Source organism: Notolepis coatsorum (genome assembly GCF_963971535.1).
Source record: "Notolepis coatsorum genome assembly, chromosome: 2".
Classification (NCBI taxonomy): Eukaryota; Metazoa; Chordata; class Actinopteri; order Aulopiformes; family Paralepididae; genus Notolepis; species Notolepis coatsorum.
In genome coordinates this window covers 196129560-196149409 of record NC_140166.1, presented here as the reverse complement: position 1 = coordinate 196149409, position 19850 = coordinate 196129560, and the positions used below count along the sequence as shown (strand labels likewise).

General features: G+C 44.7%; 2 protein-coding genes across 7 annotated transcripts in view; both read right to left on the bottom strand.

Moving 5' to 3' along the window:
• Positions 1-8747, bottom strand: part of osbpl9 (oxysterol binding protein-like 9) — a 117203-nt gene extending 108456 nt beyond the window's left edge. For both annotated transcript variants that reach the window (XM_084308748.1, XM_084308749.1), the window contains exons 1-2: positions 8632-8747; positions 7680-7730 (exon numbers count right to left, since the gene is read on the bottom strand). In XM_084308748.1, coding sequence (XP_084164874.1) covers positions 7680-7730; positions 8632-8742 — 162 coding nt within the window. In that variant the 5' untranslated portion in view covers positions 8743-8747. The remainder of the gene's footprint in view (positions 1-7679; positions 7731-8631) is intronic.
• Positions 8748-12710: 3963 nt separating this feature from the next.
• Positions 12711-19850, bottom strand: part of abl2 (c-abl oncogene 2, non-receptor tyrosine kinase) — a 60916-nt gene continuing 53776 nt past the window's right edge. For 4 of the 5 annotated variants that reach the window (XM_084307514.1, XM_084307515.1, XM_084307516.1 and 1 more), the window contains exons 9-11: positions 18949-19038; positions 18435-18605; positions 12711-14806 (exon numbers count right to left, since the gene is read on the bottom strand). In XM_084307514.1, coding sequence (XP_084163640.1) covers positions 12969-14806; positions 18435-18605; positions 18949-19038 — 2099 coding nt within the window. In that variant the 3' untranslated portion in view covers positions 12711-12968. Of the gene's footprint in view, positions 14807-18374; positions 18606-18948; positions 19039-19850 lie in introns of all 5 variants that reach the window. The other variant, XM_084307518.1, reaches the window with a different exon arrangement.

Below are 19850 nucleotides of genomic sequence, written 5' to 3'. Positions count from 1 at the left end.
TGGCAGACGCGACTGTCAATCAAAATGATTCTGTTTGCCGACTGAATGAATGAGAACGTTATTAACAGATTGCAGCATGGGTACAATACAGTACAGCTCAATACAACAACAGTCAACAGCGGACTGGAGGATGCAGACCAGAGAAAGACTTTCGTCTTGTTTACATCAGGGTCCCCCATTTTCATTCATCATATTTCATATCTAAATTATATAATATCTCATTGCTAAATATATGCAATATATAATCTAATAATCCAATAATCTAAATCTAATATATAATATAAAAATGCTAAATGCATGGGTATTTTATTTTGTCTTTAATGTTAGCTTGCAAACTCAAATACTGTCTTGGTAAGCCTCATAATGAATTTTGGGGAAAAAAAGAAAAACATCGTGATGCGTATCGTGTATCGCCGAAAGGTCAGAAAATATCGTGATATCATATTTAGGCCATATCGCCCAGCCCTATGTTGAACCAACATGGATAATACACTCCAATGATGAATTCTGCAATGCATTGTAGATGATTCAAGTTCTTTCTTTTAAGTTGATGCTTTGACACCCAGAGCCTGAGGAGTCTGTTTGCTGTGGTGAGCCAGCGGCTGTGGTTTACCGGTACAATCTCCTGCAGAGCCAGCCTTGCAGAAAGCACTCCATCCCTGATTGCACAGACCAGCTTATAGCCATAGTGTTGATCAGTTGAAAGATCTTGAATGATCTTCTCAGGCATCTTGATCAGCGGAGGGCCAAGAAAGATCCTGGTGAAGTTAGGATTGATCTCCATGTCTGTAACGGAATCAAGCAGCTGTCCTAATGGCCCGGATCATTTGTTGTCTGACAGAGTAGCCCCATCAACTTCAACAATGAGACGGTGCAGTGGAAGTTCACCAGTGTGCAGGTTTCACACCAACCAGACTAGCTTTCTCCCCAGGTGCAGCTCCAGCTTCCGCATTACACCTGACCTGCCTTCACTCCAGTGTTGACATTGGTTGAGTCTCCTCCAATGGCCCACAAGGTCTCATCAGAACCTCTCTCTTTCAGCCAGGAAAACAGGACCTTAGCAATCTGCTATGCACGTGACTCCTCTTTAGTTGCCTTCTCTGGTGTAACGTGAAACAGATAGTTGCTGCCAGGCTCACTAGCAACACTATAGTGTTCTTCCTTGATCTTTGCAGGAAAAGATTAGTCACTTCTCTCAGCTTCCATCATCACATTGGTCATGTCAATCCGCCTGTCAAAGAGGATACATAAGATCCCCCCTCCTCCCTGCACTTCTCCTCAAACTCTTCACCCAGCTCTTGCATCAACGTTAGGATTTATTTCAGATTAATTCTGGCACCCGTGTATGACCAAGGGGTTCAAAATGGTAAAATCGGCCATTTTGAAATCCAAAATGATGTAGGTTAGTTATCCGATCCGAAAAATAATCGCATATTTGAATTCCCCACAAAAAAATATATATTTTAGACACCCCACTCCATTGATTTTCCCAAAAAAAAGTATGGCCTGCCCTACTATGGTAGTGACTGAGACGGACACTCATTAATTTATGCAGCGCAATCTTCAATGCACAAGGTACAAGGTTGTCCATTCCTAATTATAGGGGAACCTCCATTATACCCCATCCATGGTGCTCCATAAAATTTGCCTAAACTACAACAAAAATTGCATTGACAACTAATATTAGGTTATAAAACACAACATTTGCCCGATTTAGCGTGACATCCGCTATATACCACACCCACTTCCTGTCTTCTATCCTAATACAGATCAGATCATCTTGTTGGCTGAACAGATAATGACATCTCTGCACACCCCTATCAAGAATACCTAAAATATTTATCACAGGGAGATCAGCAACTAGGCTAAGTTTTCCTATATCTCTACTAGATATCATTCATCAGCATCTGTTAGGAGAGCCACAGAGTATCTTACCCTGAGACGTACACAGAGACTGTATCTTACCCTGAGACGTACACAGAGACTGTATCTTACCCTGAGACGTACACAGAGACCGTATCTTACCCTGAGACGTACAGAGAGACTGTATCTTACCCTGAGACGTACACAGAGACCGTATCTTACCCTGAGACGTACACAGAGACCGTATCTTACCCTGAGACGTACACAGAGACTGTATCTTACCCCGAGACGTACAGAGAGACTGTATCTTACCCCGAGACGTACATGTGGTATCCTGACGTAATGGTTTCACCCATAAGTTGGTTTAGCCCAGACTCTTGATAATGACGTCAGATACGGTACCTGTCAGTTCATGTATGCCAGGGGTTCCCAAACTTTTCAGGCCGGGGCCCAGAAAATAAGGCGTCAGAGAGCCGCGGCCCAATGCACATCGTCGTTTTTTTTTTTCTTTTTTTTTTGCCAGGCGACCGATTTTTTAAGCCAAATATCACTTCAATCCTATTAAGTTAGTTCAAGTTAGTTATTCATTTATATGTGCTATTTATGAGAGGGCTAACTTGTTGCAAAATAATAATGATAATAATAATAGCCTCATTAAAATACTATTGTTGCTTCGGTTGTTTTCAGCGTTTTATGTGCATAATCTGTTCATATAAAACCATATAGTCACATTTTAGAATAGAATAGAATAGAATTTTAGAATACAACTAGAAACACTGTCCTGGCCTGCTTCTAAGTTCAGTGGCCTGACAAAATAAATAAATACATTTTTTTTTTTTTTTTTTTATCATCTCGCGGCCCACCCGTGGCTGCTCGCGGCCCACCTTTGGGTCGCGACCCCGACTTTGGGAACCACTGATGTATGCAACCCCCAAATGGAAGTAAACAAACCTTCAGCTATAATGTCATTGTGTGGACATTCAGTTCTTTCTGCTAGACACTAAGAGTGACAGGCAGAATAGAAACATTACATGGTGTCAGAATTTTAAGCTTATTTTGGAAATGTTTGGAATGGACAGTTCGGGCGTTCCAATGCCGAGAATGGACTGGGACTCGTCCAATCTACCCGATGCATGGAGGAAGTTTCGCCAGCATGTAGAGTTAATGTTTTCGGGACCTTTGTCTGCAAGAACAGAGGAGGCGAAATGCAGCTACCTACTCCTGTGGATAGGAGAGAAGGGCAGAGATGTCTTCAATACGTGGACTCTGACGGTAGACGAAAGGAAGGTACCAAATACGTACTATGCAGGTTTTGAAGCCTATGTTATACCCAAAGCTAACCCCATTTTTGCACGTTATACGTTCCACGAACGGATACAAGGCGACAGTGAGAACTTTGATCAGTTTGTAACAGAGCTTAAGCTGCTAGTGAAGGGACTGTAATTACGACAAAAGTGACGAAATGGTCCGAGACAGAATCGTGGTTGCCACTAACTCAGCAAGAGTGAGGGAGAAGCTGCTCTGCTACGGTCCAGATTTAACTCTGGAGAAGACAATTGACATCGCAAGATCACATGACATTTCCCAGCAACAACTAAAAACAATGGGATGTGCGACTGTGAGTGGAGCTAATCAGTCTGTGCACGCAGTTAGCAGCAGGAGACCATTCAAACCGGACCAAGCACGTTATGGTCGCAAAACAGTGAGCAAGGCTGACGTCATGCAGGAGGAATGTGGAGCATGCGGGAGAGAGCACAGCCGTGCTCAGGAATGTCCAGCTAAGGGACGTCAATGTAACACTGCAACAAATTCAACCACTTTGCCAGGATGTGCAGGTCAGCACCACAGCGACGTCAGATCAAGCCACAGGCAAAGAGGATGCATGCTATATCTGACACTGGTGAGCAGCAAAGTGATGATGATGAACTGTACATTGAAACTATAACAAAACAGCATGCAAAAACACACAAAGAACAAGCCTTTGCAGAATTACAAATTGGAAAACGGAGGCACAAGCTCAAATTTTAAATTGACACAGGTGCTCAGGCTAATGTGATACCAGCCAACACATTCCATGAGCTATTTGGAAATGTAGTATTAAGCCCGCAGGCCAGCAAGCTCTCAGGCTATGGTGGGCATGTGCTTACTGTAAAAGGGGCCTGCAGGCTAACATGCAGATATAAAGAGAAGACAGTCATGCTTGACTTTGATATAATTGATGCCAATGTTCCACCTGTGTTGGGCATGAGAGCATGTATAGACCTGAATTTGGTCAAAATAATCCATACAGTCAATGCACAGCCCAAACCACACATGAACATCATGGATGAATATGCAGATGTGTTTGAAGGCATTGGACTGTTTCCCGGTGAGTGTACCATTCACCTCAGACCTGACGTAACACCAGTGGTGTGCCCACCTCGCCGCATACCATACGGCCGCCCTACGTAGTCGGCTCAAAAGTGAGCTGGATGAAATGGAGAAAATGGACATAATCCAGAAGGTCACTGAGCCAACAGACTGGGTCAATGCACTGGTGGTTGTAGAAAAACCCAAAAGGAAAAAGCTTAGGATTTGTCTAGATCCCCGCCCCCTGAACAAAGCCATCCTGAGACCCTACTACCCGCTCCCTGTTCTAGATGACATTACCCCAAAATTAGCGGGTGCACAGTATTTCAGTGTGCTAGACGCCAGGTCTGGGTACTGGAATATAAAACTCAGCCATGAGTCATCCGTTCTCACCACGTTCAACACCATCTATGGCAGATATAGGTTCAATAGACTCCCATTCGGAATCATATCTGCACAAGATGAGTTTCAGAGACGAGTGGATGAGGCCTACGAGGGACTCCCGGGCGTCGCCGCCATTGTCGATGACATCATTGTGTATGGCCGCACGAAAGAGGAGCACGATGCCAACCTGCGTGGCATGCTGGAGAGAACCAGACAGATAGGAATAAAACTGAACAAAGACAAGAGCACCATCTGTGTGACAGAGGTGAACTACTTTGGACACACACTGACACGAGAAGGTGTCAGACCTGACCCCAACAAGGTTTCGGCGATCAAGGACATGGCCGCGCCACAGAGTAAAGCAGAGCTGGAGACAATATTGGGCATGATCACGTACTTGTCAAAATTTGCCCCCAGACTCTCAGAGGCAACGGCCCCGCTCCGTCAACTGTTGAAAGAGAGCAGTGAATTTGTATGGGACTCGAACCATGATGTTGCTTTCCAGCAAGTGAAAAGCATTTTAACACAAGAGCCAGGTCCAGTACTTGCCTACTTTGACCACACAAAGGATGTGAAACTGCAGGTTGATGCCTCCAAATATGGATTGGGAGCAGTCCTACTGCAGCAAGAGAAACCAGTCGCATACGCGTCCAGAGCACTGAATGAGACTGAAGTCAATTATGCTCAGATCGAAAAGGAGCTGTACGCCGTGCTCTTTGGATGTAAGCGATTCCACCAATACCTGTACGGACGCCAGGTGATCGTCGAGTCAGACCACAAGCCACTGGAGACAATAATGCGCAAACCCCTTGCAGCTGCACCGCCGAGGCTCCAACGCATGATACTTCAGTTGCAAAGATATAGCATTAACATTGTTCATAAGCCTGGAAAGCAGATTCCAGTGGCAGACACACTATCTAGGAAGCCGCTAGCGTGCTGTGATGACTCACTGAGTGAGGGCATGGACTCGCAAATACACTCAGTTGTAAGCAGTGCACCTGTGAGCGACCGGAAAATGGAAGACATCAGAACTGCTACAGCCAAAGACGAGCAGCTCTCAGCCTTGAAGAAGATCATCCAATCAGGGTGGCCAGACACTGCAAGACAATGCCCCTCTGCCATCACTGAATATTGGAACCACCGGGATGAAATAACAGAATCGAATGGCATTCTGCTTAAAGGTGAGGAAATCATTGTGCCACACTCACTCAGAGGTGACATGCTGTCACGCATACACACAGGCCACTTCGGCATGGAGAAGTGTAAGCAGCGTGCAAGAGATGTTCTATTCTGGCCAGGGATGTGCAAACAAATAGAGACACTAGTTGGATCTTGTAGCATTTGCCTCGAACGACGCAACTCCATCCCCAAAGAACCAATGCTGTCACACCCCATTCCAGAGCGACCGTGGCAGGTGATAGCCACTGATCTGTTCAAATGGAACAACACTGACTATATAGTTGCAGTTGACTATTATAGTAGGTATTTCGAGGTAGAAAAAATCACTAGCCTCACATCCACCGCTGTGATTCAGAAACTCAAGGCCATGTTTTCCAGGTTCGGGATTTGTGAGAAATTGCTCAGCGACAATGGACCGTGCTATAGCTCGCAAGAGTTCAAGAACTTTGCGAATACATGGGATTTTGAGCACATCACAAGCAGCCCCCTGTACCCGCAGAGCAACGGGCTGGCTGAGAAAACTGTGCAAACAGCTAAAGCCATCATGGACAAAGCACATGCACAGAGGTCAGATCCATATCTCAGCCTGTTGGAATACCGAAACACACCAGTGGACGGATTCAAGTCACCAGCACAGCTGCTGATGAGCCGATGTTTGCGCTCAATCCTTCCAACCACTGAGAAACAGCTGCGACCAGAACTTGCCTGTCGCAGTGCAGTTCTAGGCAGACGAGAACTGTGCCAAAAACGACAAAGGCAATACTACGACAGAAATGCCAAACCACAGCCTGCACTGCCAGTAGGAGCCACGATCCGCTTCCAGCAACCAACAGGGTCGTGGAAACCCGCCACAGTCGTCGGACCAGCAGGGACCCAGCGATCCTACAACATCATCACGGATGAGGGCCACACGCTCCGGCGCAATCGGCGTCACCTCCTACAGACCACCGAGGGAGATACACGTCACGGAGTGGCAACGGATGGTCAACAGGTCGAGCCTCAGGCCACTGAGACTGTACAGCAGACTGTTGAAAATTCCCCAACTGTGCCACCACAAGGCATTACTACCAGGTCAGGCCGCTTAGTTAAGCCGAGAGACATTCTAGACCTGTGACTATTATTACACTGATGTTGTTAAAAAAAAAGAAAAAAAAAGAAAAAAAAATGTGATTTGTGATAGATGTGATTTGCACTTATGGTGTTATATGGTGGTATAATTATATGGTGTTATAATTAAATGCACTTATTTTAAAAGAAGGGAAATGTGGTATCCTGACGTAATGGTTTCACCCATAAGTTGGTTTAGCCCAGACTCTTGATAATGACGTCAGATACGGTACCTGTCAGTTCATGTATGCAACCCCCAAATGGAAGTAAACAAACCTTCAGCTATAATGTCATTGTGTGGACATTCAGTTCTTTCTGCTAGACACTAAGAGTGACAGGCAGAATAGAAACATTACAGTACACAAGACTGTATCTTACCCTGAGACGTACACAGAGACTGTATCTTACCCTGAGACGTACACCGAGACCGTATGATCTTACCCTGAGACGTACACAGAGACTGTATCTTACCCTGAGACGTACACAGAGACTGTATCTTACCCTGAGACGTACACAGAGACTTTAACTTACCCTGAGACGTACACAGAGACTGTATCTTACCCTGAGACGTACACAGAGACTGTATCTTACCCTGAGACGTACACAGAGACTGTATCTTACCCTGAGACGTACACAGAGACTTTATCTTACCCTGAGACGTACACAGAGATTGTATCTTACCCTGAGACGTACACAGAGACTTTATCTTACCCTGAGACGTACACAGAGAACGTATCTTACCCTGAGACGTACACAGAGAACGTATCTTACCCTGAGACGTACAGAGAGAGACTTACCCTGAGACGTACACAGCCTCTTCTGGACCCCCGCATCATCTTGTCCTTTGACTGCAAAAGAACAAGAGGACAAATATGTTGGACTGACATAGACAGGGTAATAATGTTTAAAGATGCTGTAAGTGGAATCTTTGTTAAAATAAGTGTTAAATAGGTCTACATTATGATAGCCATCACTGATATAGAGTGTTTGGTGAGTAACATGGGTCTCCCAGTCCCTCCGCTCTGCAGTAAACACAAAATACATTTTCTGGTATCCCGTTCTCACTTTATCCAATCAGGAGAGAGATCTCGCACAGCAAGAATTGACTGGATTTTTACTTTAACATTAGGTTAGCGTAATTGTTAATTTAAGTGGTGCCACAAAGATAAAGGCTCAGTGTTTTTCACCCCTGCATAAATACAGTTTATTCCCTGCTGCCCAAACACCTGCCAAGCAGCAAGGTAGCAATCTTGTCTCCTCCCGTTGCTGTCATGCTAACTTTGGCTAGCAACCCTGTGAACTGAATCTACAGTTTGGAACGGCTAACGTGGGAGTAAAAGGCTAAATTATCTAGTGCCACCACTAGTGTTAGTCCGTGTACGTTACAGGAAACATCACTGAATGTGACGAACTATTTGTAAGAAAGGAGACAGAACTGTCAAACACTATTATTGCTAAGCTCTTTGCTAATGATAACGTTAGCTAGCTTTGCTAACTGGAACCTTGAAATACGGAAGTAGAGAAAATACTGCGACTCCATTCGACAGTTGGTTCTCAGGTATGAATAGGATAGGTCAATAAAGGAACTGTCACTAATAAAGCCCGCCTCTTTCCGCCAGCTGAGAATCATCCCAACTCCTGACAAACAGGCCCCTATCCCACTTGGGGTTGACAATCAGTGGCAACTTCTATACTCGCTTCCCGTGCGATTGTCAGTTTAATAATTACAAACCACAAGGAGGAACATACCGTGTAGTATGACAGTAATCCAGCATTGTAGTCCAAAACAAACCAACGATACTGCCAACCTTTCATGACGTTAGTCCACTTGCTCAGCGGTCCCTCCATGATGGACGCCATCTTTACCCTCCTTAGCTACGATGGGGGAGGAGTCAGAGTCCGGGTGTTGCTGATCAAGTGTTCCTGAGAGATGCTGACAATACCTTCGTGGGGTTCCTAGTATAGTCAGATAGCAACTCTTCCTCTTATAATGTTTATTGTTCATAGAGCAACACGGCACTAGGTTTTACTTTATTTAATTGTTTAGCTCACGAACACATGCCTCAAACTAGTTTAGAATATAAATCCTTTAATAATCCCGAGGGAAATTCGCCACTACATAATTTGCCTTCATTTCTCTATTAATTAAGATTCATTGCTCTGCTCAATGATTATGGATTTATGAAGGGGAAAAAGTAATTCACTACTAGTGCAACTATCACAAAATCATTTACACCATCTACAAAAATGGTCAGGCAGGCAAAGGATGACACAAAGACCACAATGTATTTGTCAACATCTTTATTTATTATTTACATTAAGTTTAACACTGATAAGGAGAACTTCACAGTAATATATCGTATGTGAGCTTTAAATTAAAAAACGCACACAAAATATATATTTTGTACAATAAAAAAGTTAATATGTCAACATCTTGCCATTTTTCATCCCTGTTTAGATTCACATATTCCATTATGTTGTGTTTGGGTCTACATTGCACTCATACAACTGAAGAAGTGGCCTTTGGTATAATGATATGGACATACATGTTCCCCAGCACTGTTTTGATCAAACAGGGACAAAAAGACTCAGGGTCCATAGAGAGAGAAATCTGATATACAATATAAATACAGGCAGTATAAATAAAGACAACACAAAAGATTCATCATAAAAAGTGGCTGACAATGAAAAGCAGCTGACAATTTGCTGGGGGTTCAAATTGTAAATCCCACAGATTCACATCAGATCTGAGAGCACTGAAAATCCTGGGGGAAATAATAAGCACCAAATTAATTATTCAAGGTTACATTAATCATTACTCATCTGCAACTGATCTGGTCATTAAAACAAGACTGATCTATCCACCGGCCTATAAAACTGTCAAAATTGTAAAATATTTTAGTGTGGGAAATTTCCATTTTAGTTTCATGGTCCATTTACACAGACAGATTAAGACCCATTCTGAAGTGTAAAAAAAGAAAAAAAGAAATCACAATGACATTTATCATCTTCAATAAGGCTTTGGGTGGAAACCACCTCCATGAGATTCACTACAAACCAAAAAGGCCAAATGGTATTAGGTAATCATGAAGAATATCACAGACAGCAAATGTTAGATGCAGATATTTTTAATTGATCAGATCATTTGACTACAGAGCAGCATTGGGTTAGTGCACCAGAAACTCATGTTTGTATTCTTTGTTGGGAGAGGCAATGCTAAACGGTGCAACTGTGAAGACGGCATACATACAAACAGTATCTTATGGCCACAAATAAATTATCTAACAAAAGGAGACAAATTGCACTTTTCTTTTCAAGTTTGAGCTTGACCATAAACCTCCCAATAATAGAAATGCATGTTGTACTGCTAATCTTAACCACAATGTCACGGTAAGAATGAGTTATCTGAAAATATGGGAGACACGTAAGATATTTTTAATGCTGTAATATACACATTGCCATACCTCTGTAAATTCTCATCTTAATAGTGCACTGTACATAAACTATTCTTTCACAAAAAGGCACCATGAATCATAAGGAAAATGTTACTGTATGTATCCAGTAGCAATTTTTTTTTTTTTTATAAAAAAAAACAACTCACAGTGAAAATAAGAGAAACAGTTTGTTTTGTGATGTCCTGTTTGGCAAGAATTGGGACATATAACTGACCAGAGGGACACATGCTGAATGAAGTAGACCTAATGATTTAAAATGTACCACAAAAAAACAGATGTTAAGGACTGATATCTGGAAATCTCTAAAGTGTCATCACTACATACAATTTGATGAGTTATAGGCCAAGAGTATATATACACGATGGCACTATAAGAGGCCGTAGTATTGCCCTATTTCAAGCCCCTTCCTCTTTTCTTGATCCTCCGAACGCAACTTCTGCTTCCGAGGGAATTGATTGGAGGATCAAGATTAAGAGGGCGGGCTTGGGATGTGTTAATCGGGATGCAGTATGCCGATGAAACAATGTGTCTAAGGCCTTTTTCCAGTGTTCATTTAGATTAGAGCCAAATATCAATTCAAATAAAATAAATTAAAAAAAAAAGAGAAAAAAACAACTAAAACTGAAATGAACGTTGAGACATTTGATGAAGAGGACTGAGGGACTGAAATAGTCTATATTGGTGATTTTCACAGTCCAACATGTGCTCAGAAAACACAACACATGGTGCGGGACTCAACCGGTTCAATCGATTGTTATGAATGAATGGGATCAATATGTTGAACTGAAACCTATGGACTAATACATGTGACAGAATAAAATGGCACCTTCTTTTCAACCGAGAAGAAGAAAGACTCATGCAGATGAACATTCTACCTGGTTCAGAACAGAAGAACAGTAGAATAATACATTCATAAAGCAGATATTCAGATTTCAGATGGGGTTGAACGGGCCTCAGTCTTGCAGTACATCTCTTCAGTCATAAACCATTGCTCCAAACAAATGTGCGACCACACACACACACACACAAAACGGTTTCCTGGATAATATGAAATAAATCAAAATATTTACATAACTCTTTTCTCCCCCCCCCTCTCCTTTCAAAATAGGTCTGTGCTTATAAAAAAAAAGAAAAGAAAAAAAAATAATAATTTAAAATTCAAGTTCATACATAAAGACATTCTAAAAAAGCATTTTCTTTTTCTTGGAACCAAATAATGTACAAATCACTCATGTGCTGAAGACCTACTGCAGTTTGCTTGTTGAGAGATCAGTACTGTGTCGATCGCGGAGGAGCTCATTGTTTTGCAGCGTGTTCATACTTAAAAGAATGCAGAGTGTTCATACTTAAAAGAATGTGAGGCACTGAGGCCCACGGCAAGGCTATAGGGAAGCCAGCACTGTCCATACTTGGAAGGACACTTGTAGGAATACTGTCCCAAAGTCACCTCCTCGTTGACCATATTCACACCACAGCCATTTTGAGAGCAAAATGGCCACCATGTGATATGGTCAATGCGCTACCCTGTGCTCTCTCTCTCTCTCCTCACCCTACTCTTACTTTCAAAATACACATGAAAGAAATGCAGTGTGCAAGGGAAAATCTGGACATAATAAATATTGAAATGCTTCAGGGGTTAACCTTTGCCCCCCCTTTCACGTGGCACTGTGTTGTAAGTGAGAGTGTTCAGTCAAGTCGAACCAGTACAAAGACAAAAATGTAGAGGATGTGATGAAATGGAACCACACCCGATACCTACGTTTTTAGGGGGCTTGAGTGAATTCATGAAAAAAAATATCACAATTATACAACTCCTAAATCATCAAATGTTTTTTTTAAAGTGGGGGAGTCCAGTCTTTGATTTTACCGATAATCTTTCCTGTTTTCAAGAAGAAGAAAAAAAAATATCGGTAACTGTCAACTGCGTATTGTATTGTATTGATTCATCCCAAGAATATCAATCAAATTGTTAGGCTTGCGATTCCAATTCCCACCCCTTCTGTGATTACAATTGCTTTGGAACGTGACATTAAGCCATTTGGTTCTCCTAACACTGACACTGTAGTGTACAAAATAATACTCTCAATGGATCATTTCCAGGGACATTTCATTGATATTTGTCAGAGAAACTGGCAACTAGTGTTTTCATTGAAGTCGGTAACAGACAGCATCAGCCTTGCTCAGTGTATGACAGATTAACTGACTCATAACCAGAATGATCTTACTCTTCACCTGTTCTCTGGGCTGATTACACATAGCCGATACACTCCACATCCAGTCAACAAAAAGGCCTTAATCACAACCAGGTGGAGACTGTGTGTGTGTGTGTGGGGGGGGGGGGGGGGGGGGGGATTTCATGGTGTGATTTAAACCACATTTAGTTTGGTATAAACAATGTTTTCTATGTACAGGTCAGAGCAACATTATTGTCCACACTGGCATTTTATGAAAACATCTGTAAACAATAAAACGATAAACAATTTCTAGTGATTTATGTGAGGTACTTTAGAGATTCCTCTCATGGCGTCCCCCAAAAGCTGTCGTTAGAACCCGGAAACATAAAAATGGGAATAGGAGTCAGTCGTCGGGTGGTTTTGGGGGTTGAGGGCAGTTGGTCTCATATCTCAGTGGCTACCTCTGCACCACGTCACTAATCTCCTTAATACAAGTGTGCAGATTGTCCAGGGCAGGGCTAGGTCCTAGGCCGCTCAACCCCCCCCCGCCCGACGAGGAAGCCCTGAGTTCCTGCAGGTTGAGCTCCAGCTTCCCCACTGCCTCCCGGAAGGCAAACTTGTTCCTCATCTGAGGGATGCAGTCCACGTAGCCCGAGCAGTAGTCCAGCAGCTGGTGGCCAGCGTCCAGCACCTGGCTGCCGGAGGAGGACTCGGGACTGGCGTGGAGAGCGCCGCTCAGGCACTCGGCACACTCCAGCAGCGTCTCGCGGCTCACCCGCTCCAGGGGCACCCGCTCCGCCTGCTGCCTGGTCCGCCGCAGTGCTACCTTGGAGCCGGCAGAGGGCGCCGTATGTGAAGAGGAGGCAGTGGTGGTGGCGGCACCGTTTGCCAGTTTGGTAGGAGTTGTGTTGTTGTTGGTGGAGGAGAGGGAGGAGGAAGGAGCAGGAGGCACTTGTGGTGGCGGCACCGATGGTCTACCCGTCACCCCTCCTCCCGACGTTCGACCTGACCTATGACCTTTTAACGTGTCTCCGTTGACCTCTACCGGTGCTCCTCCGCCCTGCTCCTCTCCATCTCCGCTGTAGGAGTGCTGGAGGCTGCGCACGGTCGGAGGGGGAGGAGGAGCACATTTGGGTTTGACGAGGCGTGGCCGGTCCCGGTCTGCTTGGTGCTCCGACAGCAGTTTGAAGCGGTTCCCCTGAGAGTCCACCCCGACTAGGTGCGCGTCTGCCGGGCTGCTGTGCTTCAGGGTGGGGGAGATCAGGACGGGAACCTTGTGGTTGTGTGGCGGGGCGCCCGTTGCAGTCGAAGGTGTCCCCGAAACAGGCGTTTTAGAAGGCGAGGACCACCCCTGTTGCCTATCTCCCCCACTCTCCTCCCTCACCCGGGAAAGACCGTCCGATTCCCCCGCTTCACCCCCCACCCCCGGTGCCCGTACCCCGCCCGCTGTGCCACGGGGTAACAGCTTGGCCTTGGGCCTCTCCCTGATCTGTGCCGTCCCCTCGTCCATCCTCCTCTGAAGGGTCTCCGAGGGCCTGGCCGCCCCGTTCTCCGGCTGCGAGGTGGTGGATGCAGTTCTCTCCAGCGGGGGCTTAGCCGCGCTGCGGTTCCTGGGTAGAGTCAGGGCCATGCGCTCCAGGTCGGGCAGCCCGGCCGACATGGAGGAGGTAGAGTTCGACCTGGGGAAGGGCTTAGGTCCTCCGATCGTACTACCACCACCATCCTCAGAACAGGTGGACTTCCCAGTCCGTAGCCCCAGGGTCTTTTTGATTAGTCTAGGGGTGAAGAAGCCAGCCAGGCCGCCCCAGCTGCTACCAGTCGCCACCTGGGATCCAGGGCCCCCTCCGGAGGGCTTCTGTCCAAAGGTGGCGCCGCAGCAGCGAGACTGGGTCTGGGTGGCTTCCCCGTGAGCGTGGGAGGGAGACGCGGAGAAGCCTCCCAGAGAGTCCGTCTGCGGCAGGGAAGGAGGAGGAGGAGCGCTGAACGCAGCCGCGGGCTCGTACTTCTTGTGAGGCTGCGTCTCCATCTCCCGAAAGGAGCTGCTCCTCTTGGGGGGCGTGGGGAGGTTCTGCTGGAGCTGGGACGACGGAGAGGAAGACGAAGAGGACGACGAAGAGGACTTCTTCTTCATGAAAGAGCTGAAGAAGCCCGCCTTTCGGTCTCGCGTGAACGTGCCTGTGTCTTGCACTTCGTCCAAGAGGCTGTTGGGAGACTTGTCCCTCGGCTGTTGTTTGCGGGGCAGCGCTGGCGAGTTGCCCGATCGAACGTCCCCTCCGAGAAGAGTAGCGGCGAGACCTACAGAGTGAGAGGAGTGGATGGGATTAAGACAACGCTGGGATACATTAGGAAGGGCTCTTAAATACCAGATACTAAATATGCCATGTAGGATATATGCCAGATTTTCTCAAAATCTGTTTTCAAATATGCATCGATGACACTGCTAGGGAACTGTATACAGTATACTAGGACTCTCACTATAAGCTGTTCCTTAGTCCTTGAGGATTCATAAGAAACAGAGGAAAAAACTGCTCAGAAAAGGGGGTGGAAATCTTTCAGCCTATTACACATACTGAAGCCAATCTGATGAGTTACAACTAGTGCTTATGTGAGATGGGACTAGGTTGCAGGCTTATGCTTGTGTTTTGCTGTCCAGGCTAGTGCATTATTCATACTCATCAGAATAATAGAGAGAATACAGCAATGAAAGGTGACTAGACCCACCAGAGCGCTGGACTAGAACTCAAAATCCTTCATGCAACATTTTACTATCCGATTTGTTACTGAGTACTTTCAGCCCATTCCAAGAGCTCTTGCCCCAAGGCTTTTGGTTGTTGACATGTTAGAAGCAGAATTCGATAAAAAAAATTCAGTAATGCTGGTAGAAGTCAATAGGGATATGAAGCAAGTTTCTGATAAATGACTTTCACCGGCATTGCCAAAAGAATTCAGACAAATTGCTAGAACCTTTCTGCTTCTAATATCTCCCAAGACCTGAACACTGCTGCCTTTTGGATAGACTGAAAGCCAAGGCCACCCAGTTATATGTTCTACTCATGCTCCAAAATACTCTCATGCACTCCTGTGTGTTCAAAGATTCTAGACAACTCAGTGATGACCCCTCCTGGCCCACCTGTTTACACCCAGAAAATGGTAACTAGATCCATGGCAAGAACGAGTGCATGCAGGGCGCAAAAGAAACCAGGGCACATAGGGAACAGATTTATAGCACAGTACACACACTGCATCTCATTTAAGCCATGCATCATCTGAATACTACAGGCTTTGCTTTTCAACTTTTCTATCTTACATTTTGCAATCTACTTACTTTCTGATCTACATGAGAATCTATGGAGCAGGAACTATGGACCTTTTTGGGTGCAGGGCCTTCATCTTTTAATAGTTTTATTGTGCTTATGGCTTATGGGTAAGTTAATGACTTTTCAGAAAATTAACCAAACTGAACACGAAAACAGGATAGTTATGGTCATATTGAAAAAGGGAAAACAAACGGAGCACAGGACTGACTAAACATTGGTCCTCATTCTCGAACGACATACGTAAAATGTACCAAGGAATTCCTTCGTAACTCGATTTACACACTTATTCGGCCTTCTCGAACAGCTTCGTATTGTACATTCTTAGTAGGATTTACGTACTCGAAAAGGCAGTCGTAAATCGGACAGACCGGTGTGCGCCCAACAGCTTTCTCTGGGACAAGTCATTGGGGATTGCCGATACTACAGACATCCGTGGAATTAAATAATTATAATTAATACGACAATATGGCGGCTGGGTGGCGCAGCAGACATTGCGCTCGTCACCAACGCAAGAGACAACAGGTTCGAATCCGGCTGTCGACGTTGCCTCCGGCTTGGGCCGGCCATCATACTGGCTCAATTGGCAGAGTCAGCGGGTGGAAGTCGATGGGTGGTAATCTGGTCGGTTGGGGGACGCCTGCACAGCAGAGACAGGAAATGACTGGGGTAGTGTGAGCCTCCCATACGTTACACCTCGCCAATGAGAGTCCGCGCTGGCAGGTGAAAATATGTGACAGGCTGCCTCCTTGTGTACCGGAGGGGACACGTGATGCAAGGCTTCTATCCTCCCTACAACTGACCAGTGGGAGGCATATGCGAGCAACGTTAAAGATAGGGGAGGGGAGAATTGGAAACACGAAATTGGGATGAGAGAAAAAATTGAAAAATAAGGAGAAAAAGTGGATAAAAAAATGTATAAGACAATATTTGTATCATTAATAATTACGTTTTGCATTTATAGTCCTGACTCAATGAGGCATTGTGAGCATTACACACTGCAAACTAAATAAATAAGAACTAAACCGATCGCCACGGATATAACTACTGTATAGTGGAATATACTGTATTAATATGCCATATACTGTCTTCTTCTCTATGATATTATTTATGTTGGTTTGATGTATTCCTATGAATATGTGGAGAAACGGCTTAGTGAGGCAGCCTCAGCACACACGTACTGTATACGTGCGAAATTAATCGTTCCAGCAAAGTAGGCTTCTATTATTCTAATGACTTGTTTTATTAGGTATTATTGTAGTAAGTCCTACTGTAGAACATGACATATTAGCATGACATCTCATTTAGTAATGTCAATACTGAACGATGCTTGTCAAGAGCCAATCGCGTAGTCGTTCAGTAGTGATATTACTAAATGAGATGTCATGCTAATAGTCATGTTCTACAGTATGACTTACTGCTATAATACCTAATAAAACAAGTCATTAGAATAATAGAAGCCTACTTTGCTGGAACGATTCATTTTGCACGTATACAGTACGTGTGTGTGTATTGTACTTGTGCTGTATAATAACAATATATTTTAATCTAATCTCATTTTGAGATATGTTGCAAATCGATCAGCATGGTGCAGGGCAATGCCGCACCTCTGCTGTTTTGCACACGCCTCATTCGCCTTATAAGGAGCTCGGGCGGGCGTGTCTGTATGCAAATTCAATGAACGAGAACGCGCACTTCAGTTTAAGAATGAGTGACTTATTTCATTCATGGAAACCCAGTTGTGAAGATTTTGACGAGTTATGGAGACCGTTTCACACGTTCAAGAATCCGGAGGAGGATTTCCGTAAATCTGTTCGTACGAAATTTTTACCAAGATATTTACAAAGGCACTTATAAACACGTTCGAGAATGAGGACCATTATTAGCATGTCTTGTAAACATAAGTACACAAACTTTATTTTAGACAACAATAAACAACAAATAAACAACAAATAAACAACAAACAAAGCATAACAAAAACTATAGACAATTTAATCATGTAATAACAGGTTAGATGCATTTTTTTTATACAGGATCTGATACAAATGATTGTTATTCGACTGTGAGCAGGACAAAGCAACAGAATGAGACATGTTAATTGGCGTCGACATAACAACCACAGACATGCATAGATAACTAAATGAGGCCTATTGTGTCAGAGAAGAGGAATTGACCCATCTCAAACCCTGCCCTCTTTTCTTGATCCTCCAATCACAGTTGTTGCTTCCAGAAAGAAGATGGGGTATGAAATAGGTCAATTAACTGCTTTATTACTACATTTAATGGAGGAGACTGACTGTACAGCGGAGCTCTGTTCAAACAGACACTGTAACAGTGTTATTAACGCTAGGCCAGAGCACGGGGACTCTTGGGCTGTGCTCATGCTACCAGCATTATGAGACGATGAAGCTGGTCGGTGTAGTGGATTCCAGCCAGCGCCTGGGACAGATGTGGTCAGTCGGCCAGGTAGACGGCCGCCTTTCTCCTCAGTCGGCGTGCTCGACGGCGCTGCAGGTGGCCACTTTCCGATTGGCCATGGTCAGGTCTACCTGTAGGAGTGTGACTGGCTGTATCGGATTGGTTGGCACAGGGGTAGGCGGGACTTGTACCTGAGTGGCCGTGCGTGCCATGGTCCAGCCCCCCCTCGATGTTCTCCTTGTTCTCTGTGTGCTTGCGGAGCGTGCGGGACTTGGAGGGCAGGAGGGGCATGTCGTGGCCAAAAGGGTGCAGTGCGCCACCGTGACCAGAGGAGGCAGTCTTGCACAGCTCCTCTGCTACCTCTGCAAAGGGTACAAAAAGGAGAGGATTCAGTATTTATATATATAAAAAAAAAAATCTAAACCTACCTCAGTTTAACAATCAGCTTTAATTAACCTTTCACTGCGACAATACAGAAGGTTAACCCTTTCACAACCCCACTACAGAAGGTTAACCCTTTCTGGTGGTTGTGAAAGGGTTAACAGAAAGTCAACAGCTAATTCAACTACAGAAATATGCAAGAAAATGTGTCGACTCTCTCTCGGTCAATGGTTTTGCAAGAGACTTTTTTCTGCCTCATCTGTGTGAGGTCCTTGAGCCATAAACAACACAGACGGCTGAGGGATGAGCTGCATGTTATCGTACCTTCAGAGATACTCGAGTCGTGGAACATGGTCTCGAAGGCTTGGTGGGTCTCGGCAAACGAGGGTCGGTCCAGAGGGCTCCACTGCCAGCCTGAGAGAGAGAGAGAGAGAGATAGAGATAGAGATAGAGATAGAGAGAGAGAAACGTCATGTTCAGTACAAGGCATGTGGTCCTGTGGTCACACCTAGCTGTTTTTATTCCCCCCACTCTAAGAAACTCTTCAGTACCTTATTAGGCCATGGTTACACTGGGGGGAAACAGCAACGCTATATTTTCGAATGATTACGTTTGCATGTCCAAGTTAAAAGGAAATGCCGTTTTGGCAGGAAAACAAGTTTTCCTAGCGGCAACGCTGAAAGGGTGTTTTCGTTTTGGAAACTCGCCAACAACAGTGCCATGTAATTTGTGCAAGCCGGATACGGAGCCGGTCTTGCCCAACGCCCATGCGCAGTAGTAGACACCGACGCCAAATTCTCCCCTGGCTGGACCTATAGAGGATATCAGCTGCGTCCTCCTCAGATTGCCTGTAGCTGCGGCTAAACTAAGCTCAACATGTGTTGTCAAGTTATTGTTATAAGGAGCCCAGTCCAAACTACAACAGTCTGCATACCCTTAACAATTGTGTGTATTGAGCCGTATTGTATTGTACCCATTCTGCAATCTGTTAAATAAAGTTTATCCATTTCTACTAGCGTTAACGTTACTACGTTAATAGCCTCGATGCTAACTATATACATGGAGAATGCCATTCACATTAGCATGTAGCTTACAACATCGGAGATCTTTTTGTGAGACTAAACTATCCGCTCTTTGTGGTAAATTGTGTTGATGTTGGTTTTGTTTCATCAACAAATGAGAGGCAGGCGGCTAAGTGGCGCAGTGGGCAAGGCGCTCGCCACTAA